The sequence below is a fragment of the Mastomys coucha genome, unplaced genomic scaffold (genome assembly GCF_008632895.1).
Source record: "Mastomys coucha isolate ucsf_1 unplaced genomic scaffold, UCSF_Mcou_1 pScaffold7, whole genome shotgun sequence".
Taxonomy (NCBI): domain Eukaryota; kingdom Metazoa; phylum Chordata; class Mammalia; order Rodentia; family Muridae; genus Mastomys; species Mastomys coucha.
In genome coordinates, this window is record NW_022196913.1 from 1,778,525 (window position 1) to 1,797,922 (window position 19,398).

Consider the following 19,398-nt stretch of genomic DNA (forward strand, 5'->3'; position numbering starts at 1 on the left):
AATTTGGTAATTAGAGAAATAGGTCCAATATTGTACAATCCATATACACTTTCAGCTTGTTTGTTCATAACAGTGTCTTGCTGTGTATAACATAAGGGTCTTGAGATCTTGCTTCTCCTATCTCAGCCTCTCTATTAGCAGTATTGTTTATTTCATGTTTTTACAGTATACTATGGTTTTCAGAACAGCTTACATATTTTAAAAGTATTTATATGCCCAAAAGTAATGTAGACAATTAAATTGGGAGGGGGCTTGTAAGAGAACAACAAAGAGTAAGACTGAATGCTTTGCTTGATGTTTGTAACTCTTGTATCAAGTTACCACAGTAAGAGCCAAGATCTTAAGCTCTACTAAATACAAAACAAACAAACAAAAACACCTTATATATTAATGTTCATTTAAGAAAATATTAGTAGTGATGTATTACTTTGAAATATACAGTTAATCCATTAGTAGTTATTTAAAATTTATATTGAGAAAAACACGTATTTTCAGTATTGCTGTAGACAAGCTTCTATATAAGACTGTTCAATTGTTGTTTATATCAAACAACTTTTATAATATTCATTTTTATTGCTACAATATTTTATAAATTTTAAAGAATATGACAAAATAAAAAAAACAAAAGGTATTACAGGTATTGAAGGAGGGGTTCTGTGGGAAGAAATGGGGTACAAAAGGGAAAGAAGAATGTGATGTAATTCTGTTTACTTAAAATGTTTTTTAAATGTTAACAAATTCAAATAAATTGAAATTATGTATCTTTTCTCATCATAATGCAATAAAACTTAAATCAATAAAAAATAAATAAAATTTAAAAAAATAACCAATAGCTCTGGGCGGTGGTGGCACACACCTTTAATCCCAGCACTTAGGAGGCACAGGCAGGTGGATTTCTGAGTTCAAGGCCAGCCTGGTCTACAGAGTGAGTTCCAGGATAGCCAGGGATACACAGAGAAACCCTGTCTCGAAAAACAACAACAATAGCAACAACAACAACTAAAAAAAAAACAGCCAAAAAACAAAAAAACAAAAAAACAAGAACAAAAACAAAAAAAACCAATAACCAGTAGCATAGACCCATACTCCAAGCCAGAATAAAATACATGTCACATGCTCTTGCCTAAAGGGGAGGAAACACTAGAAGAAGAGTCCAATAGGTGATTCTAAAGTAGCCCTTGAATGATGAGCAACCTGTCAGATGCAAAGCTAGCTATGGAATGTTTAGTAAAGCTTAAATTTGCTAACATGAAACAAAAGCCTTTTGCCTACACAGCTACTAACACTAATTGCTAATAGTTGGTAGACCTTGAGTTGTTAGCAACCTGTGCTGTAAAGAATTAACATCAGGAATATAATACCAATGAAATGTACTCAGACATAGTTTACCCACAAAAGTTTTCATTGAGTGGTCCTTTTTCAGTTTGCTTCTTAATGTCACACAGATGCCATCTCAAACATAGTAAATAAGACTCCTTGAGATTTGGGCCACAGTGAGTTTGAATGTGTGCCCTGCTTCACACCTGCTCTTGTGAAAGCTCAAAAGAAGACTCCCATCTTCTTTAGAACTACTGGTCCATCTGCTTCCTATAGAAGGAGCAATTGGAGACAGGGGCAAACTCAAGAAGTTGGTATCTTTTCCTGATTTCTCTCCAGCCTTTCACATGTGGGTAGAGACCATTTTTGGATTAATTTCCAAAATCTTAGTTGTAATTCCCAGATGCTGAATTCTTACCAAGCGTTCATTTTCACACTAGTTTTAGAGGCAGAGACAGACTCCTGTAGAAGCTCCTGTCGCAGAAACGAGGCAGCTGCATCGCATAGTATGATGGAACCCTTGTTGGCATTGCCTGTCTGTACATTTATTAGGAAAATTTCCCAGAAGACGAGAGCAGGGTCTTCAAGAAGGGCACTTATCTTCATCAGATGCCATATGAGTTAGCCATGGTCCCTAGCAATGCACAGCCATGTGTTTCCCACACAGCCAACCTTCTTTCTTTTCAGCTTTCTGAATTATCGGCGTACCAGAGATCTTCACTGGCAGAATTGTATAGTAAGTCCTGAATCAGTCAGTCACATTCCCAGTAGCTTTTTCTGGGACCTACAGTTGATGTCAGTAACATTTTTCAGTTCAGTTCCATAAGCCAGGGTTGACTGGGTCATATAATATATGCATCAAAAAAAACATGAGAGACTCCAACAGTTGGTATTTGCTAGTGTTTCTGCCCTAAATGTCTGAATACAAACGGTCATGGAACAATTGTCATCTTTGTAGTTTTACAGAATAATGATGAATCCACAGGAAACTAAAAGTGTATGTAGCCTCTGAATTAAAACAAACAAACAAACAAAAAAACAAAACAAAACCTTTTTAAATCCATGGTCATTTAAAATGAAAGCAAAAACTGTCATTGACTTGGAGGCTGCCCCTGAACATACCTTTGTGTAAGGGAAAGCATGCTTTGTCCATCGGGAAAGCATGCTGTGTCCATCGGGAAAGCATGCTGTGTCCATCGGGAAAGCATGCTGTGTCCATCGGGAAAGCATGCTGTGTCCATCGGGAAAGCATGCTGTAGCCATCTTGCTGACAGCCTTGTAGAAGAGAGGGCTGCGGCCTTTTGCATGACTCTGGGCTTCTCCCTGCTGCTGCTTACAGGTTTCTGCAGAGTGTTTCTTGCTTGCTGCTCTTGGTCCTTCTCAGCTCACGGTAGTTCTCAGAAACCTTTGTCTGCTTGGACTTAGCAGCTTCTTATCTACCCTATCCTTTGATCACAGCAAATCCAGTATTAAAGTGCATACTCCCCTGAGATTTTGTAGCTCAGTGTTCCATAGTCAAAGCTGCTTAGTCGGGTCCAACTAAATAGGAACGTATCCTAGTTAGACCTGTGGATACAAGCTCGAAGCAAACAAGCCAGCTGGCAGCCCCCATAAGACACACAGAGCGTTGTGACTTAATCGTAGTGTTTGCGGCCTGCCTTAACCTCAGACATAGCCATCCTCTAGAAGGTAGCCTGAGTCTTCTAGCCCTAGCACTGCGTTAGCCACGTCTTTAACAATTTCACTGGCCAGTGTACTCCTCAGGGTTGAAAACCAAGGACCACATTTAGTACTTTTGTTTCTTTTCAACCCATCCTGCCCACTCTGTTTTTCCAGCTTCTTGCTCATTTTCATTTTAGTTTGTCTGACCCCATTAATCTTTGCATTACTTTGTTCTCAAACATTTTCCTGAAAGGCTCAGCATCTCCCCTTGTTCTTCTCGTTTATACTGCCTACTGTACAGACCAAGTAAGACTTGTGAAAACCAAATGTTGTAATGTCATTTCCTATATTTAGCTGCTGTTTACTGACAAAATCAAGTCCAGCCCAGTCTCCATGTTTTCCAGACTGCCCAGAGCTGACGTTTTTTTCCTTTGTCTTTTCCCCGTGCTCTTTTGAGAAATTTGCTACTATTCAGTAAATGATCCTCATGTGATGGATGAGGAAAGTTCTCTCCTTGCAGATGTGTTTCCCAGTGCTTCCTGCTGGGGGAGCCTGCTAAGCTTGGGCATCATTCCTTAGACACTACACGTTATTGGGTCTTAGCTTTTGATTTTATAGTCTCTCTAAGGCTTTCTCTTTCAGTTCTTCGTGGACAGGTCCAAGTCATTTTTTTCTGGACAGGCCCAAGTATCATCATTTCAACCATGAGACTTTGTTGAGATGCCCAACTATAATGGTTACATTTCTCCAAATCCCTGCAATACTTGTTGCCTCTCTGTAGTGTAGCAGTAAGTTTTAACCATTTGCTTTGCTATTAATAGTTTGTGTGGAAGGCGACCTAAATTGGAGCAGCTTAGGAATAAAAACTGTGCTGTTATAATCTCATTGGCAAAGCAGATACGTGAGGATCTGTGGCCATCCTTTTGATGTTTGAGTGTGTTGTCTTCCCAGTAAGACTAAGTTCCTATGGGCAGAGAGAACATTTTCTATTACTTTTAAATTTTCTGATACATGAAAGTATGCCACTCATATAACCAATAAACCCAGGAAGAATGGAAGGAAGCAAACAGTCGGCTTATCCTCACCTGAAAGGGTAGTTAAGAAACACGGGCTGGAGGGATGGCTCAGTGGCTGAAGCCTTTGATCTGCAATAATGAGGACTAGAGTTTGGACATGCTGTACCCATGTAAAAGCTTAGTACAGTGTGTAACTGTAACCCCATCCCTGAGAGGTAGAAATTAGTGAATCCCAAGGTCTTAATGCCTAGTCAGTTGAGTCAAATAGTTTTAGATTCAGAAAAAAAAAAAAAAAAAACCTGAGCAATTGAGGAACATGCACCTAGACACACATACACAATCCAAACACAACTCCAAATTGCATGTGTATAGAGGTTGGTATGGATGGCACATAGCTTCCCCAGACCTAGCTGGAAAGGGCAGCTGAAATTCTGAAATCTAGAATGTAAGTGTGAAAGAGAAAACTAACAGCAGCAGATCAAAGGACATATCTTGACTAAGGATGTATAAGTCTTGTGAATAAAACATCAAGGTAATCCAATATGGAACTAAATCTGTATCCAGCCAAGGCTCTGAAAACACATGCTATTTTCCGAGAATGAAAAACAAGCTCTACCGTACGCAAGAGAGTCTGTTCTCATCATCTTGGAAAGGTAAAATATGGTAAATTTACTGTAGGGTTTGGCTTTGAGTCAGGGCAATAATGGAATCCATAGTCAGGCTTTGTCTATTGCTTCCTGTCTTTTCTATCTCAAGACTTCTTAGTACATTATTATACCGACAGAGCTACATGTGTTGCTTAGCACTCATCCTTATAGGAAATCAGTATCTCAGAGACAGAATATCAAACTTAATGTGTGGGAACTTGATTGTAAGCCTCAAAATATGAAGCCAAAATTTTCCTGAAACTGATCTCAATTAGAAAAAGAGAAAGAAGAAAAAACAAAAAGCCTACCTATAAGACCCGGTGCCTTTGCCCTAACATCCACTGTGCAGAGACGTGGTGCAGACATGCTGTGAGCCCCTGATCTGTCCTGGGGGTGGGGCCTGCTCAGTGGCTTGTCCTTCCAGCATCTGTCACCTCTGCACTTAGGAATTTTCTTATGTGTATGTTTTATTGGCATGTATGTATGTACATCATGGGTGTGCCTAGTGCTCATAGAGATCAGAAGAGGTCATTGGATCCACTAGAACTGGAGTTACAGACAATTATGAGTGGTCATAGGTGATGGTAGGAGATGTGAAGCTAAGTGAGGTCCTCTGCAAGAGCAGCAAATGCTCTTAACCACTGAGCATCCCTCCAGCCCAGCTTGGCATATGGATGGCTGCAAAGACCAAGTGGTACTCTAATTTTCACTGAGTCATACTTACACTGGCATTGGACAGTGCCTTCTCCAGACTTACTAGCTGACTATGGCATGAGTTCTGTAACCCATGGGCTACCTTCTTAAGTTCATTTACCCAGAATCCCTAGCTTTAAAAACTGAAAAAAACTCATTACATTCTCAATCAAACATTTGTCTCAAGAGCAGACAAACATAGGTGAATTCCATGGTGCAGTTTTTGGGAAGAAGGGGATAGTACAATCCATCCCCACTTTATGCTGCTTGCCTGTGCTTTTGATGATTCTCAGTCTTTAAGTTTTTGTTTTACTTGGTATGTACCTTGCTAGCCTAGAGAGTAAATGAGTCATACCAAAGATTTCCAAGATAATTTTCAAGTAGCTTTCCTATAAATCTGTCATTTTCAAATATTTTTCTTTGCTGAAAAATGGATTAAACAGTAAATTACCATTACATCAAAGCTTGTCACTAGTCCAGATATTAACACTGTGCAGAGATGATTCCCTTGAACTATACCAGATGCATTAAACAAAGCTATGCTATACCACAGCTTGCCCACGGAAAGTGTTAATCATATTTCCCAATCACTGTGTTATAAATGAGCTCTGCTGTGGGCTTTCTTAGCTGGATATAAATTTAAATTAGCTTTGTTTAATTTGAGAACCCACTATAGGTGCTTCTCAGCCTCCTTCCTGACAGGGCTGCCACTATAGCAAAACAGTGAAGGCAGGCAGAGGGTGTGGCTGTGTTCCCAGGCTCTGCTCGGCTCAGATCTCTGAGAATCACTGTGATTAAACAAAATTACCAAACAAAATTGTCTAAACCTCACATTTCCAACAGGGTCAGAGGTAATGAAGGAGGCATTGTAAGCATGCAGGCTTGCTCCTGAGCACCATTCAAGCTTCGGAAGCATTACCTTTTCCATGATAGAGTGTGTCTTGACTGGTCATCAAAGTCTCTCAAGTCAGTAATTGTAGGGTTCAGACATTTTGGTCCAATTCTCAGTAGTAAACCTACAGAGTTACCTAAGTATGGCTGGGAATCAATGTTATGTATGTCTAAGTCCCTTTTCATAATGGCTACCAACTTAGATAATAGTCCTACTCAGTAGCAGTCAGCTGAGTGGTGGGTGGTTTCCATACTTGCCTGCTGACCTGCACAGTGAACTGCCTGGCCGGTTCCCACACCATCTCATATATCTAATGCAGAGAACATTTCTTTTATCAAGTTCACTACTGCTTAAACTACTGAGTCTCCTTAAAACCTTGATTTTAGGGTGCATTAGATTGTGAGCCATACTAAATTATTGGTACTAATTCAATTCTAAAGTGAGCTTCTGGAAACTATATTTTGAGACCTGTAACATTTAGTAAAGAAATCCTTCCTTGGGGCTGGGAAGGTAAGAGCACTTGTGGTTCAAGTGTGAGGACTTGTGAGTTTCTATCCCAGCACCTGCATAAATAGCAGAGCATGGCTGCATGTGCCTGTAACCCTGGCACAATGGCAGGCAGAGACAAGTGAGTGGCTAGAGCTCACCCACTACCAGTCTAGCAATAGGATCAACTCCTTTATTTACATAAGGGATGAGGGCCTGGAGGGATGGCTCAGTGGTCAAGAGTACTGCCTGCCCTTCTAGAGGTCTGGAGTCCAATCTACAGCAGCTACATGGTGGCTCACAACCATCTATAGTATGATCTGCTGCCTTCTTCTTGCATGCATGTGTAATGCAAATAGAGTACTCATATATATAAAGAGAGCAGATAAAAATTAAAACAAAGAAACCCTTCCTTTATTTCTTTCAGGATAAGAATGCACCAGAGCCAAAAGGTTTCCATACGTGTTCTTTCATGAACTGTATGTTTTTGTATGTATGTGTTTGCCTCCTGTGTGTCAACGGTGATTGTGCGGCTAAGTTCCAAGTCTAGATAAACAAGGGACATTGCTATTGGGAGGAGAGGGCACCCTCTGGCAGAGAAGCCCTGAGGGGCAAAATAGACACTGTGTATCTGCCGGGGTTCACTTTAGAGAAAAGATGGGCTTTCCTATGTCCCTCTTAAAGCTAGCTTTGGGTGCTTTTCCAGACTAGCATCTATAAGGTGTTTGGCTGAGGTCTGGTCAAATTAACTTTTAGTTATAAAATCCTAGGAGAAATTTTGACTGTCTCATAGACTGGTTGAAGTATGACCATGGTCCTGATTAGCACAATCTTGACTCTAAGAAGTAGAACTAATAGTCTCCATCTTGAATGTAATGAAGAGACTTGCCAGAGCTTGTTTCCCTCTCTGCCTGACCCCTCAGGTTGGGAACTGATGTTATTATTTACTGCAGATGTTCTCTTCGCTTCTTAAAAAATCAGAAGGCTCCTGTCTCTCTTCTTCTCTTTCTTTATCATCTCAAAATAACTTGAAGTTCATGAGTATCTTTGCTGTCACTTTTTAATTTCACCAGATAACTGAATGTCCACACATGGCATTCACTGTTGTTCTGTATGCTTAACAAATTGATGTAAACAGATCCCTATGAACTTTTGCCACTAGGTTTTACTTCCAAAAGTCCTGTTTTTTAAAGATAGGAGTCCATAGTGATTCTCTGGATTGTCCATATTTAACTTTCAGCCACAGCACAATAAAGCCTTTCCTTTCTACAGACTTTCTTCGAGACAGTAAGATTGAGTCTCCTCACCCATCTAACGTCAAAGGTCATCTTTTGTCCCCTGAAATTTATATCTGAGTTTTCCTAAAGGGTTCACTGGGAATGCCTAACAGGGAACAATGGCGTCAGCCTCGTGGGGCATTGTCAAGTGGCTCTCACAAGCAGTATGCAACCCTACTTCCCCTTACGTTTACCAGTGTCAAGTGTAGCCAGACTTTGGTTTCACCTGTCCTCGGAAGCGCACTCACCGTTGAGTGGTCGAGTCCCTAATTAGAAATGAGTTGAGCCACAGTTGGCTGCTGCTGCTGCTGCTGCTGCTGCTGCTGATGATGATGATGATGATGATGATGATGATGATGATGATGCACTGCTGCTGCCGCTGCCGCTGCTGCTGCTGCTACTGCGCTGCCGCTGCTGCTGCACTGCTGCTGCTGCTTCTCGTGTGAGTTTCTGTGTTTCCTGTGTTTCTTTCAGGTCATGGTCCTCTCACCACCTTATCTGGCTCCTCTCTAAGTCACATGTGTTGCACAACTGCCACTCATCTTCCAGCTTGCCAAAGCACAGTGCACGCTGCCTTTTGTTATGTCCCACTTGGGATGTGACAGCCAGGTTTCTTTTCCTTAATGCTTCGTGTTTCCTAATGTCCATTTTTTTAAAAAATCCCTTCTGCTCATACAATCTAATAGTATTCTTTTATCCTCCCCCACCCATAAAAAAAACTTTTAGAGATATTTTTAGATGCGTCTGTGTGTGTGATATGTGTATATGTTTACTTGTATCTCACTTGGTACAGTGCTTGCCTAGCATATACACAGGCCTAGGTTTGGTCCCCAGTGCCAAACAAAACTGCATGTAGAGGAACATGCCTGGAACCCAGCACTTAGGAGGAAGAAGAGGAGAATGAGTTTGTGCTCATCCTTAACCACATGGTGGGTTTGAGGCCACCTTAGGGTATATGAGTGTCTCTTTGCACAGGAGTATATCTGAACATTCTTCTGTCTGTGCTCTGAGAATCTCTAGATTTCATCATGACCGTCAAACAGTGGTACAGTTAACTCTTTCTTTTAGATGAAGGATGGCTTTCCTCAGAGAAACTGCAAAGTATTCCAGTATCTTCTAGGTTCAGCTGCGGGAAGTCTGCTCTCAGCCTGGGGCTTTTGTAGACAGTGTCTGTCCATTCCAGTTGCTTTCAGGATGTCTCTGCTGTTGGAGTTCTTTAGCTTCTTTATATCAGGTCCAGGTGTACGTTCGTGTTTATTATTCCTTTGGTGGTCATGCAGAGCTTAGGATTTAGTCTGAACATCCTAATTTAATTTTTCTTTGGTGTCTGGTTTCTCTCCCTCTGAAACATCTCGGTTTGTTGGACCTTTTTCCGGGCTGGTTATGTTGTATCTTTTTGTTGTTGTTGTTGTTTTGTATCTTACTTTGCTTTTGCATGTTACAATGTATTGGTCTATTATTTACCTATCTTGATGATGTTAATTCTTTGATTAACTTATCCTTTGAATTTTTAAATTTATTTTTATTTTATATATTTTATTATTTATTTTGTGTGTGGCAGGGTAGAGGCTGAAAGCAAGTGTGCCGTGGCCTATGTGGCAGTTAGAGGACAATTTGTAAAGTTGATGCTCCTCATGTGTTGTAGAGATCAAACCTAAGTCATCAGGCTTGTGCAGCAAGCCCCTTAACAGGCTGATCCATGCTGCTGGCCCCACTCTGCTTTTATTTTTAATTTCAACCACTTTATCTTTTTAAGTTCTCTAAATTAAATTCGATTCTTCTTTTGTAATTGGTCTTGATTTTATATATACATATATATGTATATATGTTTATATATATATACACACTACATATATATGTAATATATATAGACACACATATACACACACACACACATATGCACACACATGAGCTGGTGCATGTGTGCAAATTACAAGAGTCAGAGATTTTCCTTCCACCATATTGATCCCAAGAGTCTATCTCAGGTTATAAGTCTTGGCAGGAAGCTCCTTCATGATCTGAGCCATTCTTTGGCCATGGCTTACTATTTTCTTGATAAATGAAATCCCTCCTGTGATATCTTAAGAAAATTTCCTTGCTATTCCTCGTCTTAAGTTAGTGGGAGTCTAGTTCTGATTTCTTGCATCTGGCTTAAGGCAGATTGTGTCCTTCATGCTTCGTTGTTTGAGAATAATTTATATGTAGTGGGCTTCTCCCCTCTTCCTCCATTCCCCCTTCCCTTTTCTGTGACACCAACTGCAACTCGTCAAAGTCCCTCTTCTCTCCCTTTTGTCTGGACCCAGGGACACTAACAGCAAGGCTTATGCTCATCTATAATTTCAGGATAACCTCAAACCCCAAACCTCTTCCAGCTATAACCCCAGATTTACCATTTTCAAACGTGCCCTCCCTGCAGAGGCTGGAGCTTGCCTGTTGCTTCCTCCCTGTGTCATTGGTTGATCATCACTATCTTCACAGCTTCATGCAGAGGCTTGGGTTCTTTCTATCTCAGTCTCCTAGGACCTTATCTCCTTTCCCTCATCAGTGTGATGCCTGTGCTTCTGTGATTGAGACTGTGGCTACCTGATATAGCTTCATGGTGTACCTTCACTTCTGTGTGTAACCTTCCCTGTATTCAAAATATCCTCCCCTAGCTTTTTGGAACATTTGTTTTATCCTTTGACAATTTCATACATGTATATAATATATCATGATCATATCCAACCCAAATCCTTCTGCCACCTTGATTTCACACCCTACCAGTACTACATGCTGCCTGCATGCCTATGGATGTAGAGTAATCCACTGGAACACTGGCAACCTGTTCTACTCTGGCAGCCATCAACTGGCAATGGCTCCTCATCTAGGAGTGGAGCCACATGGGCCTTTTTCCCATCCATGATGGAATGTATTCTGGCTAGACCCTACACAGGTATCCAGAGCTGCTATGCATCCATGTGGAATAGTCATGCCCGAAGGACAGCATCTTATACCGCTTCTCCTGCTTTAGCTCTAACATCCTTTATCCTTTCCCATGATGCTCCTTGAGCCTTATGGAGTTTGATATCAATGTCCCGCTTGGGGCTCAGCACTTAACCATCTCTGATTTTTGGCACTTTGCTCAGTCATTAGTCTCTGCAGTGGCTGCTTTTGTCTTTCTTCGGTGTCTACTTTTCTCTTAAGGTTCAGTTTAGCCATCACATTCTCCAAAAGTTTTCCCCAAGCGGCTACCCTCCCGCTGAAGCTTGGTAAGATAGCCCTTATCTCTGATCTTCTATAGGTTTGATGTATTAGCTTGATCTCTGTGGTGTTATTTTGTATGTTTAATGCAAAGTCTTGCTGTGTAGTTCAGCCCAGCTTTGAACTGCAGTCCCTCTGCCTAACTCTTTTTTAAATTATTTTATTTATTTATGTTCTAATTGTTGCCCCCATCTCCCCTCCCAGAGTTCTTCACTCCATCCATCTCCCCTTTTCCTCTGAGAGGGTGCTTCCCCCATCCCACCCCACTCCACCCCCACCCCCAGTCCACCACCACCATCCCCTGGGCAGCCCCCTTCTCTGGGGCATCAAGTCTCTACAAGATTAGGCACATCTTCTCCCAATGAGGCCAGACAAGGAAGTCTTCTACATGCATGTGCTTGGGGTGTGGACCAGCTATGCTCTTTGGTTAGTAGCTTAGTCTCTGGGAGCTCCAAGGGTCCAAGTTAGATGACACTGTTGGTCTTCCTATGGGGTTGCTATCTCCTTCAGCTCCTTCAGTCTTTCCCCTATCTCTCCCATAGGGGTCCCCGACCTCAGTCCAAAGGCTGGCTCTAAGTATCTGCATCTGTCTCAGTCAGTGGCTGGTAGAGCCTCTCAGAGGCCAGCCATGCTCCTGTCTGCAAGCACAACATAATATCAGTAATAGTGTTAGGGTTTGGCGCCTGTGAATAGGATGGATCACAAGTTGAGTTGGTCACTGGATGGCCTTTCCTTCAGTCTCTGCTCCAGTTTTGTCCCTGCATTTCTTTCAGACAGGAACAGTTCTAGGTCAAAAATTTTGAAGGTGGGTTGGTGACCCCATCCCTCCATTGGGGGCCCTGCCTAGCTCTTAGGAACGCTAAATGTACAGGCATGCACCACCATGCCCAGCTTTCCTCTGTTCTTGACCTGTATCTGCCTTCATCTTCCACGTTACCACAGACTCTTTGAGAACAGGAGGGTATGTACTCATTACCACCAGTAAATCCTGCTACACTGTGGGTGCTGGATAATGGTTTCCTCAATGAGCACATATTATTTTTCTTATAATGCCATATGGTGTCAAGGTTCAAGATAAGAAGCATCACCCTGTTTATGCACAGGGTCAGACAACATCACCCACTTTAATAGTCCTACAGAAATGGGTGAGAAAAACTGTATGCTGAAGCAGTCACATCTTAAAAGACCTCTTGTGACTTTCTGTCTCACAATGTACTTCTAAGATTTGTGAGTGTACAGAAGCCAGTCCTAAGAAAGAGAGTTGGGGCATTCAGAGGCCTGGTGGCACTGGAGGATGTGGTCTAGTGTAATCAATGGTACATGAAGACCTGGGCTTTCCTCCAACCTATATAAAAGACTCTCCATGGAAACACTGGCTTCCAGAAGTGGGTTTTACTCAGGTACCCATGGAGACAAGCTGTCTTGTGAGTCTGTATGTAAACATGATATGGGCAAGGGCTGCCCTAGGATCTGCATCTGTATCTTGTGGATCCCCATTCCCTATAACAACATGGCTTTGCTTCTCTTTGCACATTTCCTCATCTTTATCAGCTGGGCTCTTCCTCTTGCTCCCCAACTCCCTGCCTCCAGCTCTGGTTTTATAGGTGATGTAGCAGGGCTCCCCCCCACCGTAACTCTTCAGTTCTGCACACCATGTTTCATTGTAATTGCTCTCTGTGCTGGGGGAGGCAGAACCAGGTCCTGCTCCCCTCTGCTATAGTGCTGGGTTTTGGCTCCACCGCACGTCTCCACACATCTCCATACATCATCAGGCTTAGCTTCCATGTATAGCTTTTCCTCATATACTCTGCTGGTCTCCATGGTCAGTGGTGTAATATCCATAGGGCAGAAGATCTGCTAGATTCATCCAGTTTTCTCTCCCCAAATGTCACCACACTTCTTTTGTGTGTGGTTGAAAATAACATCAACATTTTCATCTTTGACGTGGAAATAATTACTTAATCATCGCTTTGCTTCTGTTGAGGATCTGGCTGTCTTTCTCTTACAATACTTATATACTCATCTACCAAATCAAAGATTAAAAAACCCAGTAATTTCTCTGGAAAACAGTCCTTTCTGGCTGTGCAATCTCAAATCAGTTATTTAACTTGCACATCCTTGGATCTCGTCATCTGTAATTAAGATCACAATATCTACCCTACTGGTTATTGTGAAGATTAAATGAGCTATATAAACTGCTTAGCATGTGGAAAGCCTAAAATAATAGCCTTAAGAGAGCAGAGGAGGCTGTGAGATGGGTATGAGTGTCTTTAATTCCAATGCCTGAGATTTACTCTGCTTTGAACATCCCTGGCTACAAGTGGTCCCTAGTTGGGACTCTACTACAAATACTGCTGTCCCTAGCCCCTCAAGGCTTAAGGAATCTGAAATCTAATGCAGACCCACTTTTTACATCCTCTTTGTACAAACCTTAGTTCCCATTTAGCAGCTTGAATTATAACTGAGTCATTGTAGCTGAAAGTGTACTATCACTGCTGGCCAGAATTCTTAAACCACAGAAAGACTGAATCTCTACAAATCTCCCACTCCTCAGTGTGTGCATGGCACAGTGATGTCTTCTAGAAGTCCACATCCTACTCTGGTTTCCCAGTTCAGAAAAACCCAGATAAACAGTCCCTTGAACTTGGTTTTGGGGACCATGGCCAGTGTGCTCTGTTTGGATGTTAGACACACTCCCCAGCACCAGGCTCATTGATGATTATATTAAAAGCCGCATGCCCGGCCACCACAAGCCTATTCATTATTTATAAACAATTAAAGGGCATGGTTCAAGTGAATGCAAGCATCTGGGAAAGTCATTATTCATGTACGAATCTACTCAAGCGTTTGTCATCTCCCTGGAGACTTAACATACTCTCTGTGCCTTGGGACCTCAGGTTATATTAAACAAAGTAGGTGCTTAAACTCTTTTATTTAGTTTAATCATTGGTCTCACTCCACTTGGTCAGATTATTTGGGCTTGTTTAAAATTAGCCCTCCTGTCTTCTTGATGCATTAAAATAGGAAGGAGGGAAATTTCTTTTTAGAACCTACTGCATTCTGAGGACGAATGCAAATTATCCTACTATGATTCTTAATGACCCACTATTAACGTAGTAGGAACCCCAGTGCATTAATGCAATGGTACTTTTCACATCATTACTCCTAATGGAAGTGTTACTGGGATAATAGCTTGACCTTTAGCTATAGATTCTGATAGCAAAATATATTCTGCTTACTTCATACCTCTATTCACATAGCGTATCCGCTGCTTTCACATCAGCCCCATGACAATCTTTTGGCCTTGTTCTGAGGTCTCATCTGCGATTGTAATGGAGAGAATAGAATTTCATCTTCAATAGGTAAATTCTAGTTAAAAGTCCCTTTGAAGTTGGATGTTATCCATGAGCCAGAATGTCAATAGTGTGCCTAGTGGAAGCATTTGTTTGTGTAGGCACTTTTTTTTTTTTTTGAAGCCCGTGCTGCGCCTTCAAAGGTCTTAGTCATGGGCCCAGGGGATGGTGATTTGTCTAATATTTTTCTATTGAAAGCAGAAAAGTTTTAACTGAAAAAAATAAAAAAATAAGCAGGAAGTGTTACCTTTTTAAGTGAATGATAAATAACCGAGCTCAAGGTTAGACTGTAACTCTCTGAGCTGCAGCCCCTCACGGAATGAGAGAGAACTTTGCACATTCTTTCCTGCGGTTCTTCTGAACCAGCTGTTCGCACACATGGAGCCATTGGCCATTGGCAATGGCTACTTTATTATTTTGGAATCACAACTTGCTAATGTGTGATAATTTGGGCACAAGCATTTTGCAATCATAAGAAAGGAGGTTGCTATGGAAATTAATTGTGTACATAGCATTCTAGGTGAAAAGATGTTTACCTCAGAAGGCAGTCTACCCCGTCATTTCTGTAGTATGCTTTTCATTTAAATGAATAGAATGCTAAATACAAATGCATTGTTTTGTCAATTTTATTTATTAAGTCAGAACGTCAAGCACCTTTGACAGTTCTTCAGTTAGTGAATGTTAGTGTGGGCATTTGATTCTGGTGGGGCCTTTTCCCTTTCAATATGGTTTGTTAATTAAGACTTCCTACTCATTCAAAGAGGCCATTTTCTAATTAATCCACATTTTTTGAGCTCCTGTTCTTTGCTAATATTAGCAACAAGACTGGGAACTCTGTTGGCTTTCTCCCCTGTTTCTTGAGCTTCTTCACTATACTGGGTGCTTTGAGGGAGACAAAGAAATGAGCCTGGCCAGGCAGTGGTGGTGCATGCCTTTAATCCCAGCACTTGGGAAGCAGAGGCAGGTGGATTTCTGAGTTTGAGGCCAGCCTGGTCTACAGAGTGAGTTCCAGGACATCCAGGGCTACACAGAGAAACACTGTCTTAAAACAACAACAGTAATAAAACCAAGCATGTAGACTTTTTCCTTGTGATTATTCCATAAATATATGATGATAGGATACATAGGTAATGCATCAGCTATATGATTATTTTCCAGGGTCTTGGAACTGGTCCCCATAGGCCCAGACCTAACAGTGTCGTTAGCCTAGCTTCTTTGGCTGTACCTCTCCACCCCAGGTCTACTATGCCTTTACCTCGAATGCCTTCCCTTTGTCCTTTACCTCACATACGCAATCACAGAATGTCACTCATCTGCCCTAGATGATTGACTACCTAGGACAAGTATTAACTTCCAAACGGGACCCCTTCTCCCCTGTCTGGCCTGCAGAGCCATTCCCTCCATACCTGATATCTTCTCCTACACAACTGGACTGCCTGCATCTTAGTTTATACATACAACTTCTCTATCTCCCTAGGACACAATTTTAAAAGTAATAATGCTGATCGGGAGTATAACCAGTTTATGGGTCTCATATTATATTTTATTCATATTTCCCAATAAAAAATTCCCAGTCTTATGCTACTAGTGTAGTAATACTTGCCACAGTTATGCTACTATCAAACACAACCTTTTTGACATTGTTTTTCTGTCTTAGGATAGGTGTACAAAGTGTGCTTTGCAGTTCTTTGATTTACATATTAGTTGAACCTTTTCCTTAGTATTTTATACTTCAAATACAGTATTGATCTACAGGACTATTGAACTCACTCTTTTAAATGAGTGTACTCTTTAAAGTATCGAACATTCTGCCGCATAGATAATGTGGCCAGGTTTCATAGGTCTTTTAAGATGTTTGCTTTTCATTGAATGGGAATTTCAATTTTTATATAGTTAAATCTGTCAATATTTCCCTTTGTCATTTATTTTTGAACGAGACCTTTTAACACATTGAAATTACCAACATCTTAAATACCACAAAGGCAGTGCGACACGGCTGCTTACTGACCTACAGGCAGCAAGGTAAAAAGGCACATTGAGGGTGCTCAGGAACAGAAATGTCAACTGTACTACTCACCTGTGGTCACATGCTGTGTGACTTTCTGGGGTCATTGTCCTGCCTCTCTTTTGTCCTGCCCTGGGTCTCTCCATGTCTTAATAGGGCAGGTCTTAACTCATATCTAATGCAGTGTGCAGGGTGTTGATTTCTGCCTGGACTGAGTCTTAGAATTTCAGTAAGATGGACAGCAGTATTAGTTTAGTTGAGTACTGAGTCCTTAGGGATCATCGTGAGAACATCTCTGTGTAATGTTGCACTTGATTTTAAATTAACAACACAGAAGGAGTCATTTAATACATATTCTCAACTCTGCCATGAATGGACCTGACTGAGCTATATAAAACATTTTCTTTTCCCATCAGACACATGTACACAAAAGAAGAGCAGTTTCCACACAAACTGCTTAGTGTTTCTAACCAGTTCCATGGTGAAGCATAAGCCATCATGTGTAGCCAGGGCTCAGCTGCTCGCCAGATTTACCAACAAAACATAGTGCTGCTATGGAGGATTGTCTTAGGCAAGGTTTCCATTGCTGCGAAGAGACACCAAGGCCATGGCAACTCTTATAAAAGGACAACATTTAATGGGACTGGCTTACAGTTTTGGAGGTTTAGTCCACTATCATCACTGTAAGAAAGCATGGCAGCATGCAGGCAGGCATGGTGCTGGGGACGAAGCTGAGAGTTCTATCTACATCCTGATCTGTAAGCAGCAGAAAGAAACTGACACACTGGGGACATAGCTTGAACATAGGAGACCTCAGAGCTCAACCCCACAGTGACACACTTTCTCCAACAAGGCCACATCTCCTAATAGTGCCACTCCCTATGGGCCAAGTATTTAAACATATGAGGCTGTGGGGGCCATTCCTATTTGAATCACCACAAGGATGTCCCCTCTGGATCTGACATCCTTAGAATTTTACTTCAGGGCTGAAGAACTAGCTTGTTGTAGAGCGCATGCTTGGCCTGTATGTGTATTTAGGTTAAATTCCCAGCTCCAGAAAGAAACGACAGAAGACGTAGACTTGCTTTCTCCTCGGGACTGTCTTCCTGTTTTGTTCTGCACCCCTTCGATGTGAAAGTGTTTAGTAGCATTTCTTGTTTTCTTTCAGTCTTTACAGAAAATTACTGTACTGCGAATCATGTGGATAAACTTCCTGGCCCAAGAGACTGGGTACAGATTCTACAGGACCAGATTAAGCTGGCCAGAAGAAGGTTGAAAAGAGGCTCAGGTATGAACAAGCTATAGACATCACTGCGATGATGCCCCCTTGAACTTTTATGAAACACAATGCTCTCTTGCTGAGGCATCTGTATCTTTTGTCTCTGGAAGGAGATGTTCTGTGTAGTGTTGACTCCAGTGAAATTTTAAAGTTGTCTTAAGATTGAATAGTAAAAATGATGTAGGCCATTTGCTTTTAATGGCACGAGAGGAAAAGATTACTAACGTCATCTGTGATCTCTGCTTCGCGGATAGAATTGAGTTTTGATTGTTTATATCTACATGAGTTTTTAAAAGGACTGATTCCTCAAAGTTTAAAAATTAAAAAAGAAGGAAAAAAAACAGTGGGAAGATATACACCTTCCATGCCAGCACGGGAGACGAAGCAAAATGATCTCCGTGAGTTTGAGGCCAGCCTGGTCTACATAGTGATTTATAGCACATGTTTCAGAAACTAAAGAAGAAAAAAGAAGCAAAATTCATCCTGTCAGAAAAACCACATCAAGTTGGAAGGAATTTAAGTGCGTGTGTGTGTGTGTGTGTGTGTGTTTATGTGTGTGTGTGCATGCATGTATGTGTGTGCATGTGTGTGTTTATGTGTGTATGTGTTTATGTGTGTGTGTATGCATGTATGTGTGTATTTATGTGTGTGTTTTTATGTGTGTGTGCATGCATGTATGTGCGTGTGTGTGTTTATGTGTGTGTGTATTTGTGTGTGCATGCATGTATGTTGTATGCATGTGTGTGTGCACGCGCGTGTACATGTGTGTGTGTTTATGTGTGTGTGTGTGTGTGTGTGTGTGTGTTTAAAACTTGAGCTTTGGCAGCTTGGCAGCTATTTTCACAGACAATGTGAACAGCGGTTAGATGTGACTGTTTGGATTTGGTTACCAAGCCTCTCCAATCTGACAGTGTACCACCTTACCATCTCCTTGGATTGATTTCCTCCTATCATCCAGGAATGGTCTCTCTAATAGATCACAAATCTCTTAAGTTTTATTTATAAATTTCATGTACATTAATATATATGTTATCAAAAACAATATGGTGATTCCTCAAAAACAATAAAAGTAAGGCCTTGGGACACAGCTCAGCTGGCAACATGCTTACCTTGCAAACACTAGAAGTTCCCAGAACACAAGTAAGACTATAAATAAGAAAATAATCAATAAGTAGCATGCCCTTGTAATCTCAGCACTGGATTCGTAGGGTGGGCTACCCGGCCATCTTAGCCTGCTTGGTGAATTCCAAGCCAGTTAGAGACAGCACCTGAATAACACAGTGCACGCGCACGCGCGCACACACACACACACACACACACACACACACACACACACGACCTACTAAACTCATTTCTGGTATATCCCCAAATAAACTTAGTGCATTAAAGAGACATCTGCATTCCTGCATTCATTGAAGTATTTTTCCTAACAGCTTCCAAAACATATAGCCGCCATAAGCATCCATTTTACTAGATCAATAATAATGGAAATGTGCTGGCCGTACATAACTAAATGCTTTTGAACTTTTAA

At 41.4% G+C, this 19,398-nt stretch overlaps 1 protein-coding gene across 11 annotated transcripts in view; it reads left to right on the top strand.

The window, feature by feature from the left end:
- Bend7 (BEN domain containing 7) overlaps window positions 1-19,398 on the top strand; it is an 85,321-nt gene that overhangs the window by 53,305 nt on the left and 12,618 nt on the right. For all 11 annotated transcript variants that reach the window (XR_004115124.1, XM_031358759.1, XM_031358752.1 and 8 more), the window contains exon 7: window positions 17,757-17,876. Coding sequence is in view for 10 of the 11 variants with exons in the window: in XM_031358759.1 (XP_031214619.1) it covers window positions 17,757-17,876 (120 nt within the window). In the remaining variant the exon portion in view is untranslated. The remainder of the gene's footprint in view (window positions 1-17,756; window positions 17,877-19,398) is intronic.